Source organism: Camelina sativa, chromosome 3 (genome assembly GCF_030686135.1).
Source record: "Camelina sativa cultivar CO46 ecotype springtype chromosome 3, ASM3068613v1".
In the NCBI taxonomy this organism is placed as follows: Eukaryota; Viridiplantae; Streptophyta; class Magnoliopsida; order Brassicales; family Brassicaceae; genus Camelina; species Camelina sativa.
In genome coordinates this window covers 844,670-871,724 of record NC_141882.1, presented here as the reverse complement: position 1 = coordinate 871,724, position 27,055 = coordinate 844,670, and the positions used below count along the sequence as shown (strand labels likewise).

The 27,055-nt window shown below is 36.5% G+C and overlaps 5 protein-coding genes and 1 pseudogene across 12 annotated transcripts; 3 read left to right on the top strand and 3 right to left on the bottom strand.

Moving 5' to 3' along the window:
- Positions 1 to 1,346: 1,346 nt before the first annotated feature.
- On the top strand, positions 1,347 to 2,023 carry LOC104760263 (monothiol glutaredoxin-S1 pseudogene; annotated as a pseudogene).
- A 598-nt stretch (positions 2,024 to 2,621) lies between these two features.
- Positions 2,622 to 5,985, bottom strand: LOC104760248 (BTB/POZ domain-containing protein At1g03010-like). Of its 2 annotated transcripts, none has more exons than XM_010483147.2 (5): positions 5,670 to 5,985; positions 4,982 to 5,048; positions 3,682 to 4,881; positions 3,348 to 3,594; positions 2,622 to 3,238 (listed from the first exon to the last, which is right to left on the bottom strand). In XM_010483147.2, exons 1-5 carry the CDS (start codon positions 5,759 to 5,761, stop codon positions 2,937 to 2,939), a joined length of 1,908 nt encoding a protein of 635 aa, XP_010481449.1. In that variant the 5' UTR covers positions 5,762 to 5,985; the 3' UTR covers positions 2,622 to 2,936. The 2 variants fall into 2 exon arrangements, with proteins under 2 accessions (XP_010481449.1, XP_010481456.1); XM_010483154.2 differs by lacking the exon at positions 5,670 to 5,985 and adding an exon at positions 5,142 to 5,313.
- Positions 5,986 to 6,978: 993 nt separating this feature from the next.
- Positions 6,979 to 12,058, top strand: LOC104778537 (peroxisomal ATPase PEX6). Of its 4 annotated transcripts, none has more exons than XR_015594757.1 (13): positions 6,979 to 7,534; positions 7,649 to 8,281; positions 8,364 to 8,607; positions 8,828 to 8,969; positions 9,135 to 9,318; positions 9,604 to 9,769; positions 9,871 to 10,205; positions 10,320 to 10,478; positions 10,573 to 10,695; positions 10,783 to 11,054; positions 11,145 to 11,289; positions 11,403 to 11,483; positions 11,732 to 12,058. XR_015594757.1 is itself a non-coding variant. In XM_087507661.1 (13 exons), exons 1-13 carry the CDS (start codon positions 7,274 to 7,276, stop codon positions 11,819 to 11,821), a joined length of 2,805 nt encoding a protein of 934 aa, XP_087363787.1. In that variant the 5' UTR covers positions 6,979 to 7,273; the 3' UTR covers positions 11,822 to 12,058. The 4 variants fall into 4 exon arrangements, 2 of the variants coding, with proteins under 2 accessions (XP_087363787.1, XP_087363788.1); XR_015594756.1 differs by having other exon boundaries at positions 9,604 to 9,789; XM_087507661.1 differs by having other exon boundaries at positions 9,604 to 9,789; positions 9,921 to 10,205.
- A 78-nt stretch (positions 12,059 to 12,136) lies between these two features.
- On the top strand, positions 12,137 to 18,365 carry LOC104760233 (uncharacterized). Of its 3 annotated transcripts, none has more exons than XR_015594755.1 (10): positions 12,137 to 12,844; positions 12,934 to 13,006; positions 13,112 to 13,212; positions 13,306 to 13,677; positions 13,761 to 14,862; positions 14,949 to 16,318; positions 16,403 to 16,690; positions 16,818 to 16,978; positions 17,343 to 17,503; positions 17,856 to 18,365. XR_015594755.1 is itself a non-coding variant. In XM_010483127.2 (10 exons), the coding sequence occupies exons 1-10, from the start codon at positions 12,692 to 12,694 to the stop codon at positions 18,045 to 18,047; spliced, it is 3,822 nt and encodes a 1,273-aa protein (XP_010481429.2). In that variant the 5' UTR covers positions 12,179 to 12,691; the 3' UTR covers positions 18,048 to 18,365. The 3 variants fall into 3 exon arrangements, 2 of the variants coding, with proteins under 2 accessions (XP_010481429.2, XP_010481436.2); XM_010483127.2 differs by having other exon boundaries at positions 12,179 to 12,844; positions 16,403 to 16,539; XM_010483134.2 differs by having other exon boundaries at positions 12,289 to 12,844; positions 13,120 to 13,212; positions 16,403 to 16,539.
- A 146-nt stretch (positions 18,366 to 18,511) lies between these two features.
- On the bottom strand, positions 18,512 to 23,176 carry LOC104760222 (cullin-2-like). Of its 2 annotated transcripts, none has more exons than XM_087507663.1 (19): positions 22,991 to 23,176; positions 22,457 to 22,627; positions 22,244 to 22,343; positions 21,908 to 22,141; positions 21,603 to 21,806; positions 21,434 to 21,511; positions 21,240 to 21,329; positions 21,072 to 21,152; positions 20,898 to 20,957; positions 20,783 to 20,818; positions 20,598 to 20,684; positions 20,355 to 20,507; positions 20,213 to 20,268; positions 19,964 to 20,084; positions 19,709 to 19,864; positions 19,469 to 19,612; positions 19,136 to 19,354; positions 18,873 to 19,040; positions 18,512 to 18,749 (listed from the first exon to the last, which is right to left on the bottom strand). In XM_087507663.1, exons 2-19 carry the CDS (start codon positions 22,579 to 22,581, stop codon positions 18,648 to 18,650), a joined length of 2,214 nt encoding a protein of 737 aa, XP_087363789.1. In that variant the 5' UTR covers positions 22,582 to 22,627; positions 22,991 to 23,176; the 3' UTR covers positions 18,512 to 18,647. The 2 variants fall into 2 exon arrangements, with proteins under 2 accessions (XP_087363789.1, XP_019096794.2); XM_019241249.2 differs by having other exon boundaries at positions 22,457 to 22,624; positions 22,991 to 23,156.
- Positions 23,177 to 23,694: 518 nt separating this feature from the next.
- LOC104760214 (wee1-like protein kinase) lies at positions 23,695 to 26,939 on the bottom strand. Its single transcript, XM_010483104.3, has 10 exons — positions 26,384 to 26,939; positions 26,107 to 26,167; positions 25,933 to 25,999; positions 25,334 to 25,597; positions 25,184 to 25,254; positions 24,985 to 25,094; positions 24,833 to 24,873; positions 24,596 to 24,741; positions 24,144 to 24,497; positions 23,695 to 24,045 (listed from the first exon to the last, which is right to left on the bottom strand). The coding sequence occupies exons 1-10, from the start codon at positions 26,641 to 26,643 to the stop codon at positions 23,962 to 23,964; spliced, it is 1,458 nt and encodes a 485-aa protein (XP_010481406.2). The 5' UTR covers positions 26,644 to 26,939; the 3' UTR covers positions 23,695 to 23,961.
- Positions 26,940 to 27,055: the final 116 nt, after the last annotated feature.

Here is a 27,055-nt window from a genome sequence, read left to right as displayed (position 1 = left end):
TCTAATGATTTCGTAACTCTCCTAATAAGTATAATTTCTAGATTCGAAGTCCTAAGTCCTCGACGAGGAATCCTCGTACGTTTGGACTACTTTGGATGGTCGAGCGAAATAAAGTCTAAAAACTTGAAGTAAATATATGAAGTTATGAACCAAACCATTTTTAGGGCATAGTTCAGATATGAAGTTATGAATCAAACCATTTTCATGGCAAAGTTCATGTGGGAGATGGAGAGACGTACATGTGAACGATAGAATCATTAAAATACTGATTGAAGCAAGTACATATATATGAATCATTTACCTTTTGTAATACTCAAAAGACTATTTTGTGTTATTGATAACATAGTGGAACGATGAGGGAGTAATTGATTATGCATAACTGGAAGAAGAAGAAAAACACACACGTGAAATTAACTTTTTTATAAATCGCATTGAAAGCGGCAAGATCACTAATATATGATACAAGTTTCTCTATCATGCATAATTCCTAATTAACGTTGTAGTTTAATTAGTTGGGTGTATTTAGGCACATTAATTTTTAGGGAAATATAAAAATTCATGATCACGGTTTTGAGTACTACTTCAAGTTTCCATTATCGGGATAATAACATACTAATGGGCATATATTAACGTATATATAAGATTAACCATATCATTATGGATTGCGATTGCGATTGTTCGGAAGGTATATAGATTGGTTCTCTTTTCTTGTCGGTAGAATGATCCGAACGTACAGAGGGAGCATCTTCCTCGTGATCTCCTCCAGCTTGTACGACATAAACGACAATGGCTCTTTCATGGTATATATTGCTATTATTATTCCATTTAATGTATACATTGAGTTTTTTTTTCTTTTAATAATTTATATTAATTTCTTGAAAATCGAAAACGAGATAGAATCAGCTTTGTTGATTGTGGTTCTCTTTCTGATAGGCTCTCCAGTGTTCTTCAACTTTTCTCTTGTTGTGTCATTTCATTCAGTTATTTATTTTACAAAATAGTCCCAGAAAAGAGAAATATTGAAAACCGGCCCCAATATTTCTTCAATGTGCTTATTACCCCCGCGGAAACTTTTATTGAAGTTTAGGGTTTGGATAAACAGACTTGTAACTGAAAATGAGTTTAGAAAATTATATTCTAACTTTTCAACTTACCCTTATTAAAATAAAATATTACGTACCGATGAACAACATAAAAGTATAAAGCACTAATTGAAAACAATATAGGGTTTGATAAGCAAATCATGTAAAATCAGAGGGGCTGTTATTTATTTTACCAAAATGAAGTTCATCTATAAATAGCAATGACTTTCCTTGATCCAGACTCAAACCAAATCTCCCCATTACTTACACCAATACACAGAAATAAACTTACACCAATACAATAGATAGTTACTTTTTTTTTTTTTTACACAGATAGTTACTTACACGTACACACACACATTCAGACAATATCAATGGAGAAGATATCAAATTTGTTAGAAGATAAGCCAGTGGTGATATTCAGCAAGACCTCGTGCTGTATGAGTCACACAATCAAGTCGCTTATATCTGGATACGGTGCGAATCCGACGGTGTACGAGCTAGATGCGATGTCTAATGGAGCAGAAGTCGAAAGAGCACTGGCCGAGCTTGGATGCAAACCGACCGTGCCAGCTGTCTTTATAGGACAACAGCTCGTCGGTGGTGCAAATCAGCTTATGTCTCTTCAAGTCAGGAACCAACTAGGTTCGTTGCTCCGAAGAGCTGGAGCCATATGGATTTAAGACTTTCAATCCCAAATTAATTAAACGCGTAATGTTTTCATTTCGAGATGCATATATATATATATATATATATCTTTTAGTATAGATCAGTGATTGAAACATATATTATGTGTTTATGCTTCAAACACTGCGCGAGATGATCAATGTTTGAAGCATATATATTAATATATATAGGTGTAAGTTCAGGAAGAAAGAAGAAAAAAGCAGTTGTGGATACAATTTCGCTTTTGTGTTTTGAATGCAATCGCAACTGTGTAATAGGAATAAAATCGTATTTGCATCATATGCATTTACCTAATTACCTGATATATATTACATATAAGTGATTTATCAGTTTTTGTTGCCTTGTGCTATGGTGCATTTCTTATAACATTATAATATTCAAGAAAAAATAACAAAATATTTCATATGTTATGTAATATTTGTATAGTATCTACAGTTTGAAGTCATACAAAGTCAGTAGAAAATGTGATGTAGCGGCTGTTCATGGATTGGTATATAGAAGTAAACTGTTCGTACGTTATCATTATCTATTGTGTTTTCAAGTTAAAAGGAAAATATTGTTTTCTATAGGTTTTTGGATTAGTCTTGGATTCTACTTACCCAAAATGTGCAGTGAAGAGATGAATTAGTTTCAATTTTTGTGAACTGAAGTTGATTTTTTCTATAAGGTTTTTTAGTCGTGTAATATAATCGAAGTTTAGTGCAATAAATTATCTAGTTGCTGCAAATTCTGATATATTATCAATTTGAGAGTTCTGAAACAAATTAAAGCTTTAAAAAAAAAATAGACTTTTCATATTTCACTGAAGAGAATTAATTACTCATATCACTTGAAAGTCTGAAACCATAAAAATGTAAAAGAAGTCAGCGTCGTCAAACGCGAGATCAACGATGTCGTATTACCACAGACATAAACGTCGTACTTTTACCAGAGTATTACGGCGTCGTATTTCGCAAGAGTATACGACGTCGTGTTTAGCGCATCTATACATAGCCAAAGACCGGAAAAAACACCAATTCGGTCCATTGCTCACATTTCACAAACACAACTATAAAAAATTAAAAACACTCATTCTTTAACTATAAAGCATTAAAGCTATACAAAAACATATGCAATCACAAATCAAACTCCCCAACATAAAAAAAAAAACACTCAGTTCTTTAAAAATCAAGAAACAGAGTGTCGTCTTTTTCTCTGAAACAAGAAACGACTCTCAGAACTTGCCTTGCCACTGAAGGAAGGTTTAAGGCTACTGAAACTGAAGAGAGAATTGAGTTTGCTTATCTTCTTAGCAAATGACTTGAAAAGCTTAGTTCCTGGATTAGATTTCACGAGTTCTTGCTTAATCGAGATGTGATCTTTCTCTAGATCCGTTAATCTCATCCTCATCCTCGCAACCTCAAGCTTTAACTCTCTGTTTTCTCTCCTCACCGACGCATAGTTATCTCTTGGGGATATCGCTCCACTTCCTTGTGATTCAAGCAAAACATACAAACAAACAAAAAAGGTTTTAGACTTACATTAGATGGGGGTGTTTAGTAAAAGAGGTCTGACAACAGGGGTAAAAAGGTAATTTACCTGCTCCACTTCCTGACCGTTGAGGAAACTGATGACAGTTGCTGCTGAATAGAAATTGAGTAGGACCAATGGTACTGCTCATTGCGTTTCTAAGTCTGATCTGCTCAAAGTACAACACTTGTACGGCCATTTGCACAGGTAATCTCTCGTTCTGAGCCGCGTGGCTACAAGCTTCTTGTGATAGTTTCTGTGAATCTATCGTCTTACAGAGACGATAACGCTCCGAATCCTTTATATTTGGATGAACCTGTCACAAATTAAAAAAAAACAACAACCTTATATGAGTACTTTTGGCAATTTCAAAGAACGAAAGAAAGATTGATGATTTTCTTACCTTGAGGTAAATGTCAACGGCTCGATAGAGTCCATCACTAATGATACGAGCATGATCTGGTAAGAGTTCTGCTAAAGCTATAAACTTTGAAGTTGTGAGATTTGGATCCATTGCTATCTCTGCTAGATAGTTATCCATTAGCTTTGATACTTTTAAGATTGAGCTCTGTTTTGGAGACCCGGGACTGTCGAAATCGTAGATCATCTCTGTTTCGTCTCTAAATTGACGATGATGTTTTTCTTCTTCTTCGTCATCGTCTTCATCAAGGTTCAAGAATATAGAAAAGATTCTCAAGATAGAATCAATGTCGTACATGGTGCTGTTGATTCCGTTTGGATTTATCGGAATCAAGACGTCTTCGAGGATGGCTTGGTCCAATTGTAGACCGATCCTTCGTTCTAAATCTGATCTACAGGATCCTGAGGAAGCGGATGATGATGTTGCGATGACCATTTTGAGAAGACTTGAAAGGAACGCCATTGGAACAGAGCTTCTTCTTCCTTGTGTTGGAAGCAACCTCACTATTGTTTCCACAATCAATCGCTGTTTCTTCTTACATTCCACATCAAGAACCCTGTCTTTCTCCAGTTTCGGATCGCGAACCATTAGCCCTTGAAGAGACTTATTCGTGTAACTTATCAGAATCTTGCTGATCACGTCTTGTCTTAACCCTTTGGACTTAACCGCAGAGACAACTCTCTGGAAGAAATCAAGATTCAGAATAGCTAGTGACTTCCCCCACCAGTCTAATGGAGTTTCTGGTTCGATATTTGTACCTGAAAACGTATAATCGAGCTTTAAAAGACCAGAGGTTAGCTGTTCCTTGCAGGCATTGTTGGCAATAGCTATGATTAACCGATTCACCAAGTTGAGATCTTCAGAGACTGGGATTAGGGTTTCGCAATGATGTAAAACGACGATGGAATTAGAGATACTTGGGAAGATTGTCTCTTTCAAGAAATGTTCTGTTTTGGTAGCGAGATTATCCTCTGAGAAATCCTCTGTCATCTCAAGATAATGAGATGCACAACGAAGCTTAGCTATGTTAAGAAGGTTGATTTCAATGTTGATTCCATAACAAAACTTAGCTGCGAGCTCAAAAGCCTCAGATCCTCCCGGAGCATTCGGGAGACAAATATTAGAGATTTTTGGATCTGCTAGAAGCTTTCGGATTTTTCCACTCCAAGACACAAGAGGAAACTGAGAAAATGAAAACAACAAGCAACAGTCGACAAAAACTTCAATACAACTCAAGAACAGAGGATGCTCTGTTTTTAAGGTTCGTGTGTTTGCTTTTTACCTTATGAAGACAGAAACTGGAAGATCCAACTTGAACTGTAAGATCACTAGAGACATCGGAGATCGGCCTGCAAAAACAGATAAAAATCCATTAAGGTTCCGAGATTTTTATATAACCAAAAGGATTTATGAAACATATGAATGAAGGGATCTGTGTGGACTTGAATTTGACGATCATATAAGAAGTGCTTCTATATTCCATGACTCCAACGCTAAGATTCTCGGATAACGAAACAGTGAAATTTATCGCCAAAAATAGTGTATTCTTTTCCTGGTTTTGAAAACATTTTTCAGATTCACAAAGGGACCTTTAAGGTTTTGTCTACATCAAACTTTTTCAAGTGAAGACAGAACCAGATGACTTGTTAATGTACGGATATGTTCCACATAGATACAAAAGAAGATGAAGAAATTATTGGTTTTGATGAACAGTGATATAAAGAAAAATAACTTGTGGCTACAGATTCACATCACACACAAGATTGAATCTTTAGCTGAAATTTCATCAGAAAGAACAAATGTTTAATTCGTTTTCTCTGACAGTTTTAATCATCGAATCTGCGTCGAGAAAACAAATATATGAATGCAGACAACACAAGAAGAACCATTTTCACTAACATACTTTGTTTTTTTTTTTGGTAACAATAATTACAAAAACTGTTTTTTTGGAACAGAGTCTTAAGTGTTACCATTCAGAGGCATGCCTGATACTTGAACTGAGACGAAACCCTCTCTTTCCTGTGAAAGCTGGCTTCAATTCTCCGACTGTAACAAGTCCCATTTTTTCTCCTCTCTCTCTCTTTCTTTCTCTTCGTCACAAGGAACAACAAGAAGGAGAAGCGCTCTTGCAGTTGTAATACTGCAGTGAATGTACGTAGTTAATGATGCAAACAAAAAGAAAAGGTAGAGAAAAGGGTATTTGATTTAATCGGGTTAATTAATTCTACTAATTGCGTGTAAAGCTGGGGAAGATCATTATTAAGCGAGTGAAAATCAAATGCATGTAATGTATAAAAACATATTAGTTGATGCTAGGGGTCCTTTGAGGCATTCCCATCCATTATTATGGGCTAAGGTTTTTTCTATCTTTCTGATGTTGATCCTATGGTAATCGTAATGATTATGTCCACTCTTGTTTGCTCATAATTCTATTATAACAAAAAATTAAGATGATCATTAATCTGATTTTGCTATATACACTCTATTACTCTGTCTGTCTATTAATTATCTAAGGGTTTTATAATGTAAAGTTTCATAAATATTAAATATAAGAAATTAAAGGAAATATCTGTCTGTGTCATGTGAATAATTTGATGAGACCAAACTTTAAGATCACTCCAAGCTTTAATTTTGGAAAATGTATTGTTTGTGTGTGTGGTCCAAACAAATTAGGGACTAACCTTTGCTTTGGTTAGAAAAAAAATAAAATAAAGGAGAACGAAAGCTGTAGTAGTGATTACACCGATTGAGAATGAAGTATAATTTAGCTTTAAAGGCTGTTAATGTAATGATGTTAGGCTGATCAAAATTCTCGAGCCCCTCGGAAACCTATAGTTTTATATCTTATGGTAATTATGATAAACTCTAACACTTCATGATGGATCAGGTTATCACTATGAGAAGTTTTTTTTTGGGTTGTTCGTTTGATTGTGTAAGGTTGACCTGACCAATAATTAAATTACTGTTATCATACACCAAACGAATAGTATGTCATCAGGGTAAGTACATAAATTAAGGCTTTATTAATTTTGTTTGGGGGAGTTTCGAGTTTTGTTCATTCTTAATCAAAGATTAGGATAATCAGGTTATTGTAATACGAAAGAAATAAAGAAAACGTTGGTTTTTCATCAGAATTAATATTTTTTCCTTTCGGTATATATATATATATATATATTTTTTTTTTCTCTGGAATTTCAGATTAAATAATATAAAATTAGTTGCTTAACCGATTTTTTTTTTCTCTGGAAATATATATATAGTTTAACACTCCAATCCATCAATGAAATTTATATTTTTTTCCTATCTATATATAAAATTAATTTTTTTGGTGAAAATAATTTTGTCATAAAAATTTGGAACAAAATAGAAATAAAAATCGATATCATCGTCAAGTCCAAGTATCATCATCTGATCCTCTTCCTCGGTTAGCGCACTGTGAATACAATACAGTCTTTGTAAATTGAATCACTTCCAGTGCAAACTTGAAGCTATTCTAATGAAAAATTAGGGTTTTTTTTTGTCCTTTTCTATCTTTGCGTCTTATTTGGGAATTCGATTTGATTCCGTTGGAATAATGGTGGAGAGACGGAGTCCTCTGGTTCTATCATCCACCAGAACTACACTCCGTTCAGTGCTCAATTCGTTGCAACCCGTCTCTTCCGATGGCGAACGAGTCCTGAATCACGACGGGGTTGTTTCGGGTGGATCCGTTAGGTTGTCTGCGGGGATTCTCCGGTGCCACAATGATGCGAAATTGGATTCTTTGGATGACTCTTCATTGGTGGGACTCTCCACTCAATTGCTCAAGAGACTATCCATCAACTCTGGTTCTTTAGTAAGTCCTTTTTTTATTTTATTTTTTATCTTGTTCTCCGGAATGTTTTATTATTATGTAGGAAGTTGTTGTAACTCTTGATGTTGTTAACGTTGAGTATTTTATAAATGTTAGGTTGTTGTGAAGAACATTGAGATAGGCATTCACCGGGTTGCACAAGTTGTTGTGCTTGATCCTCCCAACAAGCTTGAAGATGCATCTCTCACTAGAATACCTGTTTCGGGCTCCCTTCATACGATGCTTGTCTTTCCCACTTATGATTTGATGCGACACCAGTTATTAGACCAAGAGGTTGCTTACTTGTCCCCAATGTTAGCTTTTAATCTTAGCTTGCATATATCTTGCTTGAAATCCCTTGTTCATCGAGGGAATGGGGTCTTAGAGAAGTATTTTGAAGCTAAGTTTGACGAGGAGTTAATTGAAAAATCTGCGGCAGATGAGTCAAAGATTGGTTTGGATTTGGAACCTGTGTCCGAAGTTCCAGGCTATGCATCACATCTGAGGGTTTCTTTTGTTAAAATCCCAGAGTGTGGTTCCATTCAATCCCTGAAAGTCAATTCGTCGTTTGAAGCTGAAGAGCGACAAGGGTTAATAGATTCCGCATTGCATAAGTATTTTGGAACTGATAGACATCTGTCAAGAGGCGATATATTTCGCGTTTTCATTGACTGGAATTGCGGTTCAAGTATATGTATTCCATGTAGTCAAAGGTTGTGCTCAGAAGGCGATGACTTTATATATTTCAAGGTAATATATTATGTTTTTTGTTTGGCTAGAAAAAAGGCTCATTTTGGACAGAACTTATTGAAACTTTAGTTGCTCTGCGCAGGTCGTTGCGATGGAACCTTCTAATGAGAGGTTTCTTCGAGTCAATCATTACCAAACCGCCCTTGTCCTTGGAGGAACTGTCTCTTCTGGTCTTCCACCAGACTTGCTGGTTTCTAGATCAAAGGTTCCTATGCCTTTACAAGAGGACATAGTAAATATTTTGGCATCGGTGCTTTCGCCACCTCTCTGTCCATCAGCACTCGCCTCAAAACTCAGGGTTGCTGTTTTATTGCATGGTCTTCCAGGTACATATGCTTCTATTTCATTAACAATATTCTTCACCTTCATATCTCTAGTTAAGTTATAAACTTTATCTGGAGAACAATGTTAAGGAAAGACTAGGAAGAGACTTGTTTTTGTGTTCCCATTTACGGTGATTTGGGAGATCCAAAAATTTGTACCTTTGCTTGATGCATATAAATGAATCAGGTGCTAATAGCTTTTTGTATCTAATACTTGTTTAAGGATGCGGGAAGAAAACTGTTGTTAACTATGTTGCGAGGAGGTTGGGCCTGCATGTAGTCGAATATAGTTGTCACAGTTTATTAGCATCTTCTGAGAGGAAAACATCTGCTGCGTTGGCCCAGACTTTTAATATGGCAAGAAGGTAAAAGGGCTTGTATTTTTGGTCTTCTTTTCAGATATTCCTTATTTGTACTACGCACATCGACATGCTATATGCTCTGCATTCAGTGAAAATTACTATACCTTCATAGTATTGTAAACATATTTTATCGACAGCTTGGTGAATGCCTTGTTTTCATTGTCACAGATATTCACCAACGATACTTCTGCTCCGGCATTTTGATGTGTTTAAAAATCTGGGCTCTCAGGATGGCTCAATGGGTGATCGAGTTGGCGTTTCCTCTGAGATTGCATCAGTTATTAGGGAACTCACTGAGCCAGTTTTTAATAGTGAATACAGTTCCATGGAAGAACATTCAGATAGCAATATTGTAAGATTTTCATTTCTTTCCTTGGTTCTCCACTGCCTGTTGCGCAGTTTCACTCGAGTTCATTTTCAGTATTACCAATTGTTGTTGCATAGTCCAGCATCGTTGCTAAGCTTAATAACAATTCGTAGTGGTAGACCTTTTACCGTATAAAGCATCGTCGTGCCCTTGATAAGCAGATATATGATATATATATATTTTTTGTGCTGTAAGAGGTAAATAATAAAAAATATTGATTTCAAAAATCCATCCACTCTTGATGCCTTATCTGTATATCTGCTAATGCAGTCTGTAGAAGTTGGGAAGTTTAGGGGACATCAAGTTCTGTTGATCGCATCTGCTGAAAGTACTGAGGGTCTTTCTCCAACAATCAGGCGTTGCTTCAGCCATGAAATACGTGTGGGTTCTTTGAATGACGAACAGAGATCAGAGATGCTGTCTCAGTCACTCCAAGGTGTTTCTCAACTCCTTAATGTATGTGAGTACATTGTTCCATAATTTAAGTATTTGTGTTTTGATATAGCTACCAAATCCAATTATTTCGTCTATTTTCAGACTATAATTAACAACTCCAGGCTTGATGCTTAGATAATTTCACATTGTAGACCAGCTCAGACGATTTTTTGAAAGGAATGGTGGGACAGACTTCTGGCTTCCTTCCTCGGGACTTGCGTGCTCTTGTAGCTGATGCTGGTGCCAACTTATTCATCAGTCAAGAGTCCGAGACCAAGAAAATTAATTACCTGTCAGATAATCTTAGTGGAGTTGATGTAATAGACCAGGCAAGCCAATTAGGTAACAGCAGTGAGAGATTAACAGGTGAGGAGGACTTTACTAAAGCTTTGGACAGATCAAAGAAGAGAAATGCATCAGCCCTTGGTGCTCCTAAGGTAACATAACCAATGGTTTTTTGCTGTGATGTTTTCTCGTTTGCTTTCCTATTTATGAGACAGCTTTGCATTATTGTTACTGGAGATGCATATAACTTTTATTTCTATTCTTAGGTTCCAAATGTGAAATGGGACGATGTTGGTGGGCTTGAGGATGTGAAGACATCGATATTGGACACAGTTCAATTACCTCTCCTGCATAAAGATTTATTTTCTTCTGGATTGCGTAAGCGTTCTGGTGTGCTTCTCTATGGCCCTCCAGGAACAGGGAAAGTAAGTAACCCGTTTTTGTTTTGTGACTTTTAACGTCTGTTAATAGTCTGTTTCTGGCAGTTATATCTGTGGTTTTTTTAATTGAAATTTTTAGACTTTACTGGCAAAAGCTGTGGCGACAGAGTGCTCCTTAAATTTCCTCAGTGTAAAAGGTCCAGAATTGATCAACATGTATATTGGAGAGTCGGAGAAAAATGTTCGAGATATATTCGAAAAGGTAATTAATTTTTCTTCTTCCCTACAAGAAACATATTAAATCTATGGGCCTCTGATTTTTAAAGTAATGTGTTTTCTTCAATTGCAGGCGAGGTCAGCCCGGCCTTGTGTGATCTTCTTTGATGAGCTTGATTCTCTTGCTCCAGCTCGAGGTGCTTCTGGTGATTCTGGAGGAGTCATGGATCGAGTGGTCTCTCAGATGCTTGCAGAGATTGACGGACTCAGCGATTCATCCCAGGATCTGTTTATCATAGGGGCAAGCAACAGACCTGACTTGATTGACCCAGCTCTTTTACGACCTGGCAGATTCGACAAACTTCTATATGTTGGAGTCAATGCTGATGCATCTTACAGGGAAAGGTTACGCATTTAAACAATCAAAAGCATGATTATTGTTTTTCCAGTGACAAAAAAAAAAAATAAGAAGCTCCCTGACTTTTGTTATGACAGGGTCCTTAAAGCACTTACTCGGAAATTTAAGTTAAGCGAAGATGTATCTCTTTATTCAGTAGCAAAGAAGTGTCCCTCTACATTCACTGGCGCTGATATGTATGCATTGTGTGCTGATGCTTGGTTTCAGGCAGCTAAGCGAAAGGTGAGAGAGAGAGAGGGTTAACACTTTAACTTTAAGACTATATATGTCTCTAATATTCTTTGTAAAAGTTTATTTAAACCACGTTCTAATCTGCATACTTGGCAAAAATGCAGGTGTCAAAATCAGATTCAGGGGATTTTCCTCCAGAAGATGATCCAAATTCAGTTGTTGTAGAGTATGTAGATTTTATAAAGGTAAGGTTTGATTGGGTAGAAATGTTATTTTGGTTTGATTCGGTTTATTCAGTGGAAAGTTCCATACCGAAATAGAGTCAAAGGTTTTTGTTTGGTTTGGGTTTGGTTCGAAGCAAAACATAAGAGTCGGATTAAAAATTCAATCTCATTATATCAAAAGTTGTGGTGTATTTGCTTTCCTGAGAGATTCCCAGGTTTCATATTGTGATAATCATTCCCACTCGTGTTTTTTTTTTTTTTTTTTGTAGGCAATGGATCAGCTCTCGCCATCGCTCTCCGTAGCTGAGCTTAAGAAGTATGAGATGCTTCGAGATCAATTTGAAGGCCGTTCGAGTTAAAACCCCTCTCATTAAGAACAGCATTCAAATGACATTACGACCCAAATTAGCATACATGTTACCCGAGCTGCTGAAATCTATTTGCCTGTAATAGGAAAACCATCAACCTCTTATACATAGCTATAATAAACTCAGTTCCTTTGAATATAACAGTCAGCTTTGTTAATTACATATGTCTGTTGAGTTGATATCTGTGATGGAGACATTTCCTTTTTTCTCAAGATTGTTTTCTCGAAATAGTTCTGTTGATTTCGTTATAGAAATATATTTAGATATGAATTGTGTTTTTTAATTAGTTTCATAAGACAATTCTACAAACTTAACAATGATACATAAAAAAAAAAAAAAAACAATGATAAATAAATTAAAAAAAAAAAAAAAGACAAGCAAAACCGTGACATCACATAATCACGTGGAGAGCTGGTCCGAAATCAATTTGAGTTTTTTTGTAGGAAATTAATTTTGTTGAGTAAAAAGAAAAATGAATGTAGGCTGTTTGGTTCGAGAAAATAGAGACAAGAAGAAGAGAATGAGGAGGAATCAGAAAAACGGAATTTTGAATTTTACAACGTGAGGTATAATAAATCTCGTTTCGATCTCAGAGCTCCTCCTCCTCCTCTTAGCTCTCCTCATCCAAATTTGCTCCAATCTTGCGTGTTAGCTTTTTGGTATTCTGAATCCGTTCTGGAGCATTTCCAACGAATTTTATAGGCTGCTTTGTTCAAGTCTCTGTATGCTGTAATTTGGGTATTATTTAAGAGTTTCCTTTTATCTCGATCTGGGTTTTGTCTGAGAAATCTCGGGAGAGATTATTATTAGCTTCTTCGATTGATATGATATGAGATAGGTGGGGGGGTGGGAGGGTTTTAGATGATTTCGGTGAGCAGCAGCGATGCTAGAAGCGAATTAGGGTTAGGGTTTGCTGGATTAGGTGAAGATATAATGGAAGATAGCGACTTTGAGGAAGAAAGCACACATTCTTATGTTTCTTGCGTTGACCCAGATGTTGCTCTCTCTTATATTGTAAGCCCTTCTTTCAACCATGTTTGTTTTCTTCTCACTACTACTTAGAATCCTCTTTTTGAATATTAAAAAAGTTTCCGTTTTTTAAGGATGAGAAACTCGAAAACGTGTTGGGACATTTTCAGAAAGATTTTGAAGGTGGAGTCTCTGCTGAAAATTTGGGTAAGTTTTCTTTCTTGTTTGTTTGTATAATAAACATGTGTGTTGTTTTCTTAAGTTTACCTTTGAGGCGTCTCTCTCATATTTATGAATTGAAATGTTTTCTAGGTGCAAAGTTTGGTGGCTATGGTTCGTTTTTGTCTATGTATCAGAGATCTCCTGTTTGTTCACGTCCTAAGACTCTACCAGAAGTTCAACAAAACCAAGTGGTAAGATCACTGAACAACTCATAACTTTTCTCTCTTCCCATAAACCTTTTTACGTCAATTTTTCTGCTGCTTTATGTGCAATTTATTTTATAGGGGGGTCGATCTAATTGCTCAGCTTCATCGGTTATACCTCAAGTATCAGTATCCGGATCCGCTTCAAAGGCTCCTGCTTCCGATGTTTTGGTCAAATTTAAAAAGTTCGTCAATTCAAGTAATATAGGGACACCTGATAGTAAACAAATATCTGACACAAAAACTTCTGGCTCTGCTTCATCAAATCATAAGACTCTCAGACTTCGTATCAAAGTTGGTTCAAGTGACCTCTCATCACTGAAGAATGTTTCAACCTTTAGTAAAGAAGGCCTCAATATGCCACCATCAGGAGGATCAAGGGTGAATTACCTCTCAGAAGTTGAAGAAGACTTACTGAATGGGATTTGCCATTCTCCCACTAAAATTCTTATGGTGATTTATTTTCTTCTATTTCTGTTTCTGCTTAAAAGTTGAGCAATGATGAATATGACTTTGACATATTACTTTATTTGTAGGCTATGGTGTCATTCCCTTTGCATAAAGATCAGCTGTTATCACCTCTCTCTGATGATCTTCTTCAGTTGGGAAAGAGAGAAAAGATTACGAAAGATGCTAGATATGGTTCTGTCAACAAGTCAGACTCAAACAGCACACAGGATTTTATGGGTGTTTCTGAATCACAAAAGCGTGCTGGTAAGTTTTCTATTGGGAAGAAGCAGAAAAAGGAGAGGGTAAAGTATATGCCACCGTCAAACAAGCTTGACAGAAATCATATTGTATCCAATACTGAAAAAGAGGCTGACAAAGATTCTTGTGAGGAGCTTGTTTCCAAGACTATGAAGCTTCCGCTTTTGTCCTGTCTGTCACCGTCATATATCCACCCGGCAAAAGAGATTGACAAAGTATCAGATTATAATGTGGAGGGTACATCAAGAGGAACGAACAACAGTGACCAAGATGCAACGTTGATGGATTCAAAGCCTGATTTAAAAGATAATGTAGTGGCATTTTCAGATCGAAGTGTTAAGGAAACTGAAAGTATTTACGCAAGAGAAGACGTGTACCTGAAAATCGGTGAGCCCCTGAACCCATTGGAAAGTAAATCCAAGCGGGAGAATACTTCAAGTACTGAGCATGTAGATTATTCTTCTGTGGTTAAGGGTAGTCAGAGCGAGACAAGGAATGAAGAACAAATTTTAAAGTCAAAACTGCCTAAAGCACAGAAGCCACAAAAATGTTCAAGCTCCATTGTTGCCATGGGTAGTTTGAGAGGCGAGGATGCTGCTGTTAATATAATTAAGAAGAATGTACCAGATATATTGCAGGAAGATATTGGAGGATGCAAACACGTGAATAAGGGAGGTTATTCTAAAGAATCAAAAGAAGAAAAACAAAGTAGTCCAGTACCTAAAGCTGAGAAAGAAAAGCTTTCAGCAGAAAATGCATCGGAGGAGAATTTCAACAGTGTTAAAAATGATGAAGAGGGATGTGACCATCTAAATTTGCTATGTGAACCAGATTTGAAACACCCTATTAAGCTGCGTGACTTGAATGAAGACAGGCACAACAATAAGCAGAGTGTTAGACAGCAAGTGAAAAATAAGCATTCTGTTGAAGGTATTATTTGTGAAAGATATTGATTTTCCTTTTAATATATACTTTGTGTTCAAACTATCTGATGTGCTTGATGAATACACATATAGGAGGAATGGAATCTGAAAAGGAACTTTCTGGGACTTCCAAGAAACCAAAGACTAGAAGATCACGATTTTCCGCTGTTGATCAACTTGGATCCAAGAATTCCAACAAAATTCTGGACGTTTTAGCTGATAACAAAACTACGATTGCTCAAGCCTCAGCTGAAAATATCAAGGATATTGCTATGGCTTCCTCGCATGGCGAACGTGATGACAGAAAGAGGAAACTGAAGGAAACTAAAGAAAGTGGAGAATGTATGAGAATTAGAGAAGCTACAGTAATGGCTTCAAGTGGTGAGAGCGTTAGAAAGAAAAAGAGGCTAAAGGTTTCAAGTTGTGATGAAAAGGAGTTGCCTTTTAGCAGTGAAAGTTGTGATAAGGACAGAAGAGTTGGTCAGGAAATTGGGAGAGATAGTGCTTCCCATCTACCTTTTACAACGTCCTCTCCGAATTTATGTAAGGATTTGGACTCTGAAATTACCAAATATAGTGTCCACGAAGCCAAAGGTTCCCTAGTTGAATCAGTTGCCCCTTCAGCCTTGAGGGTGTTAGACTCACGTGAGCTTAAATCAGGAAGAATTTCAGAAAGTGATAAATACCATGATACTGACTCTAATGCTGGTGATACGTTAAAAAGATGCCGAGATGGCGAAGGTTATAGCACTATCGATAAACCAGGGACAACAAAGAAGGCTGCAGAAAATTCCGAGGATAGAGAGAGAGCATACGGTGGGAATTGTTCTACTGAAAACTTTAAACCAAAGAATTCAGGGAGAATTTCTGGTGAAAATTGCTTACAGGATGACTCTCAGCAAAAGAGTAGGGAAGAGGGCTCATCTACACCTTCGAAAGATAATAAATGGGGTACGGTGAATGAAGTGCAAGATCTTGGCACTGCTGTTAAAATAAAAACAAAAGAAAGCAGGAGCAAGAAAAGACCTGCTAAAGAGGTGTCTATGGAAAGTAACAGAGAAGACTCAAGGGAATATCAAGATCCTAATAGTAAGCTAGATAGAAGTGGTAGTCTTTTTCCTTCTCCACAGAAACCTCATACAGCAAAAACTTCTCGTGGGAAAAGCAACCACGTGGAAGTGACCACTGAGAAATTAGAGAAGAAATCAGCTTCACCAGCTGGCACAGATCAAGTTGAAGTCTTGGGTCACGGTAGTGAGATATCAAATACAAAGAAACAGATACTGCGAAATGAGAATCACAGTGTGACCCACAGTGAAGGTTCGCGAAACCAAAAGCAAAATGGAAGTAGGCATAAGGACTATGTTGGCTTAAGCCCTTTGAAAAAGGAATCCACAAGTCAAGCTGTGTCCAACTCAATCAAAGAGGCTACAGACTTGAAACACATGGCTGATCGTCTTAAGGTTTGGCATATTTATGGGAAATGTTGCAGTGGTTAATGTATGTTGTTTCACCCCTGGCTTAACATTGACAGTAAGCTTTTGCAGAGTGCTGGGTCCAATCACGAGAGCACAGGTGTTTACTTTCAGGCAGCGCTTAAGTTTCTTCATGGTGCCTCCCTTTTGGAGTCTTCCGGCACTGCCAGATCCAGGGATATTTATGGCAGCACAGCAAAACTATGCGCGTAAGTTTGGCATTCAACAAGATCTTAATTTGTACTTTCTTCCACTCGATTTGTTGTGCACCACTTGGAAGTGAGATAGCTGCATCCTTCTGATAGTCAACGCAATTAAGTCCCCCAATTTACTATTTAGAGGGAGCCTTTCACTGTGATGGTACTTCTTCATGTTGCCCTCTAATTTTCGCACAGCTGCTGCATAGCCTATAGATATTTCTAGCATGTCAAGACGTTTTAGTGAAGCCTGTCCTGATGTTACGAATTTTATACTGTTTATGCAACAGGTTCTGTGCTCATGAATACGAGAAAAATAAAGATATGGGGGCAGCTGCTCTGGCTTATAAATGTATGGAAGTAGCTTATTTAAGGATAACTTGTACTTCCCATGGTAACATAGGCAGATGCAGATATGAGTTGCAAGCAGCTTTGCAAGTGATTCCTTCAGGTATTTATTATAAGATTTTTGGATGGCCTTTTTTCTGTGAATTTATCTAAAAACATCATAGTATTTTTGTACTTACCGTATTTACAACAAATGGGCTATATAATATACTGTATGTAACCTATATGCGGAAAAGCCACTAACCACTTGGGCTGCATTTAGTGGTTGAAAAACAAGCTTCCCATAACAAATCTTCAAGTAGATGGGTGGCTCGTTTGTTGTTTTTTGAAAAAAAATGAAAACTTCTATTAGTAGATTAAGACAGATACAAGATTGTATTGACGAATAAAGATGGTGTTCCTATTTGTTGTAGCTTGTAAGCATGATTATGATGCATGATTTTTTCATCTTGTTTGGTTTCAAACAGGCGAGTCTCCATCCTTTGCTTCTGATGGTGAAAATTCAAACCATATATTGGCAGCAGAAAAGGTTGCTTTGTCGAACACTGTGAGATCATCTCCTAGCGTAACTGGAAATCATGTTATATCTTCAGGAAACAATTCCTCATTGTCACAGCTTTTGGCATTTGTAAGTGCAGCTATGTTACTTTTGTGATTTGATGAGGTGCCGTAAAATAGTTTGTACTTACAGTTTATGTTTACAAAAGCTGTTCTAGTGCTGGATTTTAACGACTAAATAGTTCCAGTCTAAGTAGTCTATGAAAATATCAACAGGTTTTTAGCAACGTATTGAGATAATTGCTTGCTTGAGCAACATGAATAGAAATCATCTTCAAACATAGCATCATTTTATCACCATGACATTGGTCACCAAAAACATTGGTTGGAGTGTAGATGGTCCATCATTTACTCGTAATTCCCTCTTGTGAAAGTTGTGCCATTGATCTGAATCGTGCGGTTGAATTGTTTTGGTCTTGCAGTCGCAACATGTAAACGCTGCTATGGATGCCTCGAGAAAAGCGCAGATCGCATTTGCAGCTGCAAAGGGAAAATCCAAATACAGTAATGATGATGGAATAACATCCATCAAAAAGGCTCTTGACTTGAATTTTCAGGACATGGAGAAACTGTTGCATGTGGTGAGGCTTGCGATGGAATCCATAAACCGGTGATTATGGAATTATACAATCTCAGTTTTTCAATACTCCCACACATGCCATTCTCAGGGAGAAAGAAAGGAAAGCGACCTTGGAAGATACAAAGGCCTATAGATAAAACATGTTTGTTCTCGCTCAAGTGTATAGTGGTTAGGACCTTGATTTTGTGAGACTTGCTCAAGATTAAAAGAGACTAAAGTTACCATCTCGTGTTTTGTGTGTATAATTAATTGTACATAAAAATATAAGAGAGCTTTAGGAAGAGGTTCCAAGGACAGTGAAACTAACTAAAATTACTCAATCAAAGCTTTGTGGCAGTTGTGTTTTGAATAAGGGGGAATTTGTTTTTTTGAGCTTCTCAATTTTAGATCTGCCAATTATTATGAAAATATATTAAAATAATCAAAGCTTCCAACCCTAGAAAATCACCCACAAAGTAAAGTATGGCGACACAATAATTGTCTGGAAAACGAAGAAGGTGAAGAGAAATTTGTTCTTTTTTCCAATGATCCGACAAAAAGAATGTAAGGTCATTTACAAAACCGAAAACCAAAAAAAAAAAGAGAAAACAATAACAATAACACCCCTTTGTTTTTTTTTTAAAACTCTTTGTGACTAAGCCAGATACTTAAAAGTGTTGGGGTTTTCGCTATCCCTTTCCAAATAATCTCTGGTGATCAAGTCTTCAATTCGTTTCTTTATCATCTTAATATCAGGCTGCACGGGAAAAGAAAGAAAAAACATTATGTAAGTATCCTTAATCTGTGTTGTATAATAATAATAATAATAATAATAATAAATCAATCAAGAGTTTTTGTTTTTGTTTGTTTTTGTTGTTACCTTGAACATTTTGCTAAGATGCTCGACACATTCCGACACCAACTGTTGATGCCCCAACACTTTTCTGCTCTTCATTATCCTAACCAGAGCCGCATCAATTGCATAGCGTCTGTCTTTATCAACATCCTCAACAACTTTCTTACGCTCATCCATTGGTGGAAGGGGAACCTGTTTGAGAAAAAAAAAATAAGATCATTATTAGTCTTTTCCATCCCGAAAACATATGAAAATAAACACACTCTTCGTAGAATAATAATACTTACCCTAATTCTCCGCATCTTATCAGTGAAGTTGGAATTGAATTCAAAGGTATCTGTTTTCGAGATGCTCCTCGACATTGGTTCCTTAATAAGAATCTTGTACTTTAGGCATGAAAGTGAATGAAGCAGCCTGGCAAGATCTTCATGGCTGAGGTTAAGCTGCTCCAAGATCTCAGTGTAGCTTAATCTATCTGCGTTGTTAAAGAGCAATAGCACAGCAGCCTGGAAGGAACAAGAAAAATATATGGTATTTTTAATATTAGTAAGCAATGGCGTACAAACAAACAAAAAGATATCATCATGTGTAAGTCACGAGAAAACAAACCAGAAACATACCTGGTAGGTGGTAACGATCAACTCGAGTGGTCTTTTATCGAATCTTCCAAGGATATGACAAGTTCCTAGAGAGAAAATCCATGAAAGTCTCCTGTGTTTGGTGTTTGTTGCATAATAGGCCTTAAAAGCTTCAATACAGTTTACCTGGAACCAAAATTAATAAATAAATAAGAGAAAATCATGAGAGCTGAGATTATCTTTCCTAATTTTCTGTTTCAAAACACCCTGATAATTAATTACCATTTCACTGGGTAGATTTAGGTCGGATGTTTTGTAACTTGGCCAAAAACCAGTAGTAAGAACAGTAACAGTAAAATCAATCCCCAGCTTTGTCTTGTCGGATTGATATCCCACAAATCCGATTTGAGTATCTTTTGCCAATGTCATATCCGTCACCTATATGACACAAAAAAAAAACACTGCATTAGTAACCTTCGTTACTGCTAGACAACCCTTTTATTTTTTTTAAAGGAAATATAAACTCATCTAACTGACCATGCCCTCCATCTTAGAAGTAAACTGCCCACCGAGTAGTTCTTTTAACTTCGTGAGTATACTTCTTTCGTGATCATCACTACCACTGCGATCAAATAAGAGCCGTTTGGCTTGTTTCTTCCTGCAAAAGCATAACTAAAGCTCATTAATCCCATTCCAATTTATACTATATCCTGAATGCCATCTCATCAACATATAAATATAATCGGCGTAAATATAACAAAATTCAGAGAAAGACAAATATTGTACCTGTAAAACTCGGCGAAAAGATCCTTGTCGCTTATATAAAACAGCAACTTAACCACCTGTAATAATAAAATTATAACTTGAGCACCAAAAGGATAAGTGACAATATTGAAGGCATTAGCAATATGAAGGAAAACGAATTTACTTTCTCAAGCGTTTCTTCAATTGCTTCATCACTAAGCTTCTCAGTTCCTCCTCCTTTCTTCAGGACATTATCGCAATACGTTGCAAGTATTTCGGCACTGGACACTCCAGCCACTGTTTTGTTACAGAAGACTTCAAATGCCTCTTTCAATGCCTACAATAGAAAAATATGGACATTATTAAATAAAAAATGTGGTGGACGAAGATAGACATATTAAATAAAATATTGTGAGCACACTCAGACCTTATGGAAGAGGGTGTGCTTCTGAAAACACTCATCGACATAGACCATGTATTTATCATGTAGCTCAATTATTTTTCTGATAAGCACCTGAAGCCATGAAAAAAAAAGAAAAGAAAAGTGAATCTCTCTTAAACTCTAAAATGAAAAGATTTTTTGCTCCTATATTATCAGGTTAGCATAACTACCTGGTCCTGCACCTGCACGCCACTAGCACTTTCAGCCTGGGGAAGAAAAATTATCAGCAATCACAAAGGGAGCAGAGTAACATCACAGAGTTGTCAGGGTACAAAGAAAATAAACCTGATCAGTAACTGCGTCGGCAGCTTGTTTGATAAGGGCATTTCCCTCTGCAGTAACATGCTGTATACACACATTTCAGTTAAAACTATACTTAGCAATTACAAGGAATGATTTGGAAACAAACAGCGAAATGAGGTAACTTGTCATGCAAAATAAAGGGAATAAAATGAAAACCTGCTTGAATAAGTCTACAACAGGGTCCAACCCTTGCGGGATTAAATGATAAAGCCTGTACATCCTGGCGAGATCATCCATCTGCAAGTATACCGCAATGCTCCGTCAAATAGAGATTTTTAGATGCGAATTGGTAAAGAACTGAAGAAACACACAAAAGCTGCCTACCTTGTTATCTCTTAGCAAGGCACGGCACCCTGAGTGCTCGTTTTCTATAAGCCTTTTAGTAACCACAACCAACAATTCATGTTGTACTTTCTGCATCCAAAAACGAAAACAAACATAATATATAGTAACAACCAGCTCAAAATGCTGTCAGAAATATCAGCTATCAGCGTACAGAAGAATATATCATCACCAACCTCAATTAGTTTGGGCTCTGTGGATGAATGAAGGTAGTGACTGACTCTCTCCTTCTCCTTTTTTAGACACTCTTCAGACTGAAAATATAAAATTTTGCTGACGTTAGTAAACATAATCCCCTGAAACTGAAAGAAAGCAGGGACCCAAAAATGATATCCGGAGACATGCCTTTAGCATGTAATCAGGACAAGAAGCCTCCTCGATCCAGCTTGAGGCCTTGCAAGAAAAGTAAGATGCGGTATCATGAAGCATGAAAGATTCAAAGTCGTCTTCGTATTTCTCCATCTCTCCCAGTCCATTCCCAACATAGACCTCTACTACGTTTTTCAGCAGTGCTCTATCAATTTGTTCGCCCTCACGTTCTTTATGAATCTGGAAATATAGAAAAATTGTGTTAGATAGAGAAACCAGTATATACTTATAATAAACCAGAGATATACAATATATAGTTTCACTACAGATACTAAACTTACAAGTGCTAGTACAGCGTCTTTGGCAATGGACTGCCCCTCTTGATAAACCAGGTCGCGGAAGGATGTCAAGCCAACAAGATTCAGTGATGGAAGATTATTCCTAGCAGTGAAGTAACGGTCAAGGTAGTAGAAGAAGCGGGATAACCATCTAACCAGAACTTTATGGTTATTCCATCTGAGAACAAACTCTCTAAGCATATATTCGCCATGCTTCGTCCTAATATAAGGCAACACCTAGCCACAACATAACATAAAAAAAAAGAAGATTACAGTTTGCTCTCAAGTTAAAACGAAAACATTAAAGAATTTGGTGTATTCCACAATTAAAATACTCACTGTTTCCTTATTATAAGCGTTAATAACATCAGCATAGTTATCATAAAGCTGCTTAGAGAAATCTTTAGGAATCTTCTGGACGCACATATTGTAGACAGCCCTGTGAAATCACATTCACATACTGTGGTAAGTATCCGCACGTACGTACGGAACTCTTGTAAAAAAAAAAATATATAAACAGTTCCTTATAATAATAAATTAAACAAGACATACGAGTATAGAGCAATATATTCTTCCCCCGAAAAGTTCTCAGGACATCCTTCGAGAATCCTCTTAAGCTTTAAAATACCAGTCTCCATTAAGGACCATCCATGCTCCAGCTCAATTACAGGCATCATTATGAGACAAACTCTTGGCAAAGCTCCCTTGAACAACAAGGTTCTACTACGTACAACAGAGTTAAATAAGTAAGACAGGAATAGACATCAGCAACATATAAGCGAAAACCACACAAACTAACGCATCCATGGCCGGAAAGAATCAGAACAATGAGAATTTGACAAACGAATCGACAGCAAAATCAAAGATAAACAAAAGTAGAAGAGAAGAAGACGTAACCCTAACTCAATCAGAATCGATAGACAAAAAGTACAAGAGAAGACGGCGTAACCCTAACTCGATCAAGCATAAACGCGTAACAGAAACAGAAGAAATCGAACGAAAGAGTAAAGAGACGAGTACGAAATCGAGATCGGAGATATATAGAGTATAATTGTGCGATTTGTAAACCCTAAGTTCGTCACGTACCAGAAGATTCCGAACAATATCGAATCCGAAATCACCGGGATTTGGGAGAGCTGTGAGAATCGACAAGTTGGCGTCTTATGAGAGAAAGCCTTAGAAGAAGAGAATCGCAAGGATTTTATTTATATAGAGTTTGCCAAGGGCGGTGAAGTTACAATTTTTTTCTTTCTTTTTTTTTTTTTTTTAATTATTTTTAAATAAATATATATATATATATATATATATAGAAAGTATATACACTTTTTTCCTCTCTTTTTTTTATTTTGTTAAAGTAATAAAAGAAAAGTCAAGAAAAACACTTACTAAGCAACATTTTTAAGGAAATAAAAAATCTGGAAATAAATATACAGAAAAAATTAAATATATGTATCTTTTAATAGATGTGTTTCCATTTTTTGTAGTTTACTTATTTGGAATTTTATAGTACAGTATATGAGTTTTTTTTTTTTTTTTTTTGTCCTTGTGATAATGATATGAAAGAAAGTTCTAGAATTGTTTTTAATGACTCAATTATTTATTATTAATATATTAATATAAGATTATGAAATTTATGAGATTTAATGTAGGGAAAGTAAATAATGATAACCTTTCACTATTTTGATCCACAATTAGAAGAAAAACTTTCAAAGTTTTATTCCACCATTATGTGACCTATATTATTACTCCACCACTAGACTCTCTACAAACAGAGTCAACTCAGAATGGCATTTGACGAAAAATAAAATATGAAAAATTACAATTCCCAAATTCAGTTACACAAATATACAGAGAAACCATAAAATTACAACAAAACCAACAACATTTTCAATTTAGTCTTTTTGGTTAGCCGGATATTTTGTACCGGATGAATGGTACACCTTTTTACGCCAATAGTTTCCCAAACAAAAAATCTGGTGCTCAATACCCTCCTCCGATCGAGATCATTGGTACCATAATTTACAAAATTTAGTTCTCAACATCTGAGAGTCTATGAATCAACCTCGAATCCTATCGAACATGGGATGGTCCAGCAATTCTCTAGCAGAAGGGCGACGCATAGGATCACGATCCATCATTGTCTGTTTACAAAACATGTTAGAAATTCTGTCTTAACTGCTATGTTCCGATGCTCTGGACTGCCATGAAAACACATAAGTAAGGAAAGCAACTAACGTACCTTAAGCAGTGTCTGTAATTGTAACGAATGGCCAGGAAGGAGAGGAAGTTTGCCTTCTTTGATATTAAGGGACTGGTTTCTTGATTCTGTAAGAGGAGATCCTCTAATCAGCTCATATACCGTGACACCTAAAGAGAAGATATCGACCTTGTCAAGGTGCTCATAGTCTTCGTTTAGTATTTCTTGAGGCATGTAACGTGCATCTCCTTCTTCTACTGGTAAGCTTTTATCCAATCGCGTGGCACAACCAAAGTCACCGAGCTTGCAAACACCGTTCTTGATGTATATGTTGTCTGGTTTTACATCTAAATGAGCTATTCCTTTCTCATGAATAAACTGTAATGCCTTAGCTATCTGTAAGAGACATAGTACAATGATATGTGGATAAGAATTCTCAGTTCTTAAGCTTCTCCCTATATTTGATTTTACATGAAAGTTAAGTAAGTGTTTACCTGATGCATTATCACCAAGATTTCTCTTTCTGAGACCTTAAGAGAAGATTTCTTGGATAAGCTGTGATCACAGAGTTCCAGTTGAATGTACAGTTGTTCATTTTCAAACCACGAGTTGTAGTATCCTACTACATTTTCATGAAACCCTACAAACAAAATAAGATAGAAACGGCTTAAGGCTACACTGATCTTAGCTTGCAATCCGGGACGAAACGAGAGACTGTACTGATTACTGACCTAGAGCGGCAAGAGCTTGGACTTCCATCATAGCTTTACGTCTGCAAAAACTCGATAATGATTACTTGAACAAAATGGTCCAAACAAGATGAACTATTTTTTAAGCAGATATATGTGTCTCTCTTACTAAGAAAACTACAGAAAGTATATACCTCTCTGAATCTAGATGCAACTTCCTTGTGCTGTGTTTCACAGCGTATAGGCAACCATCAATTCTCTTCAACACCTTAAATACACGACTGAAATTTCCAACACCAATTTGCTGGAGAAACCAAATCAAATTACGTAAGAAGAAGCAACATAATTCCCTCATCATCATAATTCCAAGTTAAAAGACCACCTTTCGCTTACCTGAATTTCATGAAAGTCCGTGAGATATCTCGACAAGCCATCATCCCCAGTTATACTTGCAGGGAGAAAACCTGCATAACAACAGTATATTTTACTGAAGAAGCGATTCAGGAAATTCTTGAGTAAGAAATCTAGGGACAAGAAACTTACTTGCACATTTTGATCTCTGATATCCGAAAGGATCAGTAGCAGTCTCAGACTGATTCATCACATAGGGATTCTTGAGGCAAGGGGGAGGCATAGCCCGACACCGCAGAGCAACAGCAGTCTTTGAAACATATCCAGTCCTCTCTGTTTGATTAGCTTGGAGTTTATCCATTATGACCTCATATGTGTCAGTATCATCATTCTCTTGTTCATCTACTCTATTTTTAGAAGACCAGGTAGAATTCGAAGGATTCAATGTGAAACTTTCTGCAATAAACACAGAAATTTATTATCTGAGTTATAGAAAAAGAACACCTCACCAAAACATCAAATCACTAGACAACGACACTGTGAATCTCAAAGCAATAAAGACTTGAATGCTGGATAGTTGTTTAAAACAGGAGGTCAAACATAACTCTAGTAAGAATTGTATCACAAAACACTCCTCTGTGACCTCCTATATCTTCGTCCCATGTAAAGGTCTTATTTTTATTCATGCTAAAAAACACAATTAAGGATTAACTTCAAACTCTCTGAATCGATAATGGCTACTCATTCTAGATAAAGAAATCGTTGGGACAAACGGTGAAAGAAAAGCTTACCCTGGCGACATCTTTTGCTTTTAACTGTATTTAGTTTAACAGGAGACCTAGGACAAGGAGAATGATCCTACAAACAAAAAGGAAAAAAAAAAAGAGAGAGAAACTTTAAATTTGAGACATTGGTGAAATAAAAAAATCATGGTAAAAAAGTCAAGAGCTTTCTCTCAATTTCACCTCGCTGATGTCTAAACCACTCATCAAGTTCTGATTGTCCGGTGTTATATAATCAGGTGTGCTGCAAAATAAATCAGAAAACGAATCATTAGTAGCTGAGATTTCACAAATCAAAAGGCAACCATCTTCTAAAACAAACATAAATCTGTCGAAGCTGCTAAATAGATTCAGATCTTGAAATCGGAATACTAACCAAGCCCAAAGATGCTACTCTACCCAGAAGATAACGATAGATCTCAACTTATTAGATATATAAATATAAAGCTAAGATTTTTACCAGAAGAAGTCTTGGCTGAGAATAAAGTCCTTCTCTGCGCAATTGGTATCAGTATCAGCCGAACCCAACTGATTCCGAAGCTCCGACGAGTCCGCCGACGACGGCGGCCGATTTTCGAAAGAAATCTTCGACAACTGACCAAAGTGAAGAAGAGAGTGTCGCTCCAATGTCCCTTCCATCTTCCGAACCTTCTTCGTTCTTCTCGTTCCTAGGGTTTTACTCTTCGCCAACAGTGTTCTTCCTCCTTTCTTCTCGAACATGACGATGAAATAAATTTTATTTTTGGGTAAAAGAAAAAAATAAGTGAAATAAATAATTAAATTCAAAATTTGCGCGCTCGAGTCTTTTAGTGTTTCGAGCTAAAATTTGGAAGTAATCATCTGCATCGACGACTACGGTACACTTCGTATGTAATTGATTTAGGACCGTTCGATCTTATGGATACTAGTGTTTTGTCACAGATAAAGTAGAGAGGTGCAGTGGATCTTCTGTAGAGCGTGTCATGTAAGCTTTGGTGTGTCTTTAATAATAATATTTTTTTCTATAATATAGCACTAGCACTTTTGGCCTTTGGGTTTGATGCAGTGTATTTAAATATATTCAACTTTTTAAAGAAATAATCAATGTTGTAAATGTATTATTTCTAAATAGTACTAGTATTTAATGTTAATT

Coding starts and splice junctions, on each gene's coding strand:
- LOC104760248 (XM_010483147.2), bottom strand. CDS start 5,761: ATGGGACTTGTTACAGTCGGAGAATTGAAGCCAGCTTTCACAGGAAAG. Junction 5,049..5,669: donor ATCAGGCATGCCTCTGAATG/GTAACACTTAAG, acceptor CTGTTTTTGCAG/GCCGATCTCCGATGTCTCTA. Junction 3,239..3,347: donor ACGGTCAGGAAGTGGAGCAG/GTAAATTACCTT, acceptor TTGAATCACAAG/GAAGTGGAGCGATATCCCCA.
- LOC104778537 (XM_087507661.1), top strand. CDS start 7,274: ATGGTGGAGAGACGGAGTCCTCTGGTTCTATCATCCACCAGAACTACA. Junction 8,282..8,363: donor ATGACTTTATATATTTCAAG/GTAATATATTAT, acceptor TGCTCTGCGCAG/GTCGTTGCGATGGAACCTTC. Junction 11,290..11,402: donor TTCAGGCAGCTAAGCGAAAG/GTGAGAGAGAGA, acceptor GCAAAAATGCAG/GTGTCAAAATCAGATTCAGG.
- LOC104760233 (XM_010483127.2), top strand. CDS start 12,692: ATGATTTCGGTGAGCAGCAGCGATGCTAGAAGCGAATTAGGGTTAGGG. Junction 13,007..13,111: donor AGTCTCTGCTGAAAATTTGG/GTAAGTTTTCTT, acceptor AATGTTTTCTAG/GTGCAAAGTTTGGTGGCTAT. Junction 17,504..17,855: donor TGTCACAGCTTTTGGCATTT/GTAAGTGCAGCT, acceptor TTGGTCTTGCAG/TCGCAACATGTAAACGCTGC.
- LOC104760222 (XM_087507663.1), bottom strand. CDS start 22,581: ATGATGCCTGTAATTGAGCTGGAGCATGGATGGTCCTTAATGGAGACT. Junction 22,344..22,456: donor GAATATATTGCTCTATACTC/GTATGTCTTGTT, acceptor GTGATTTCACAG/GGCTGTCTACAATATGTGCG. Junction 19,355..19,468: donor TGATCGTTACCACCTACCAG/GTATGTTTCTGG, acceptor TGTTCCTTCCAG/GCTGCTGTGCTATTGCTCTT.
- LOC104760214 (XM_010483104.3), bottom strand. CDS start 26,643: ATGTTCGAGAAGAAAGGAGGAAGAACACTGTTGGCGAAGAGTAAAACC. Junction 26,000..26,106: donor GTGGTTTAGACATCAGCGAG/GTGAAATTGAGA, acceptor TTTTGTTTGTAG/GATCATTCTCCTTGTCCTAG. Junction 24,742..24,832: donor CCAAGCTCTTGCCGCTCTAG/GTCAGTAATCAG, acceptor TTTTGTTTGTAG/GGTTTCATGAAAATGTAGTA.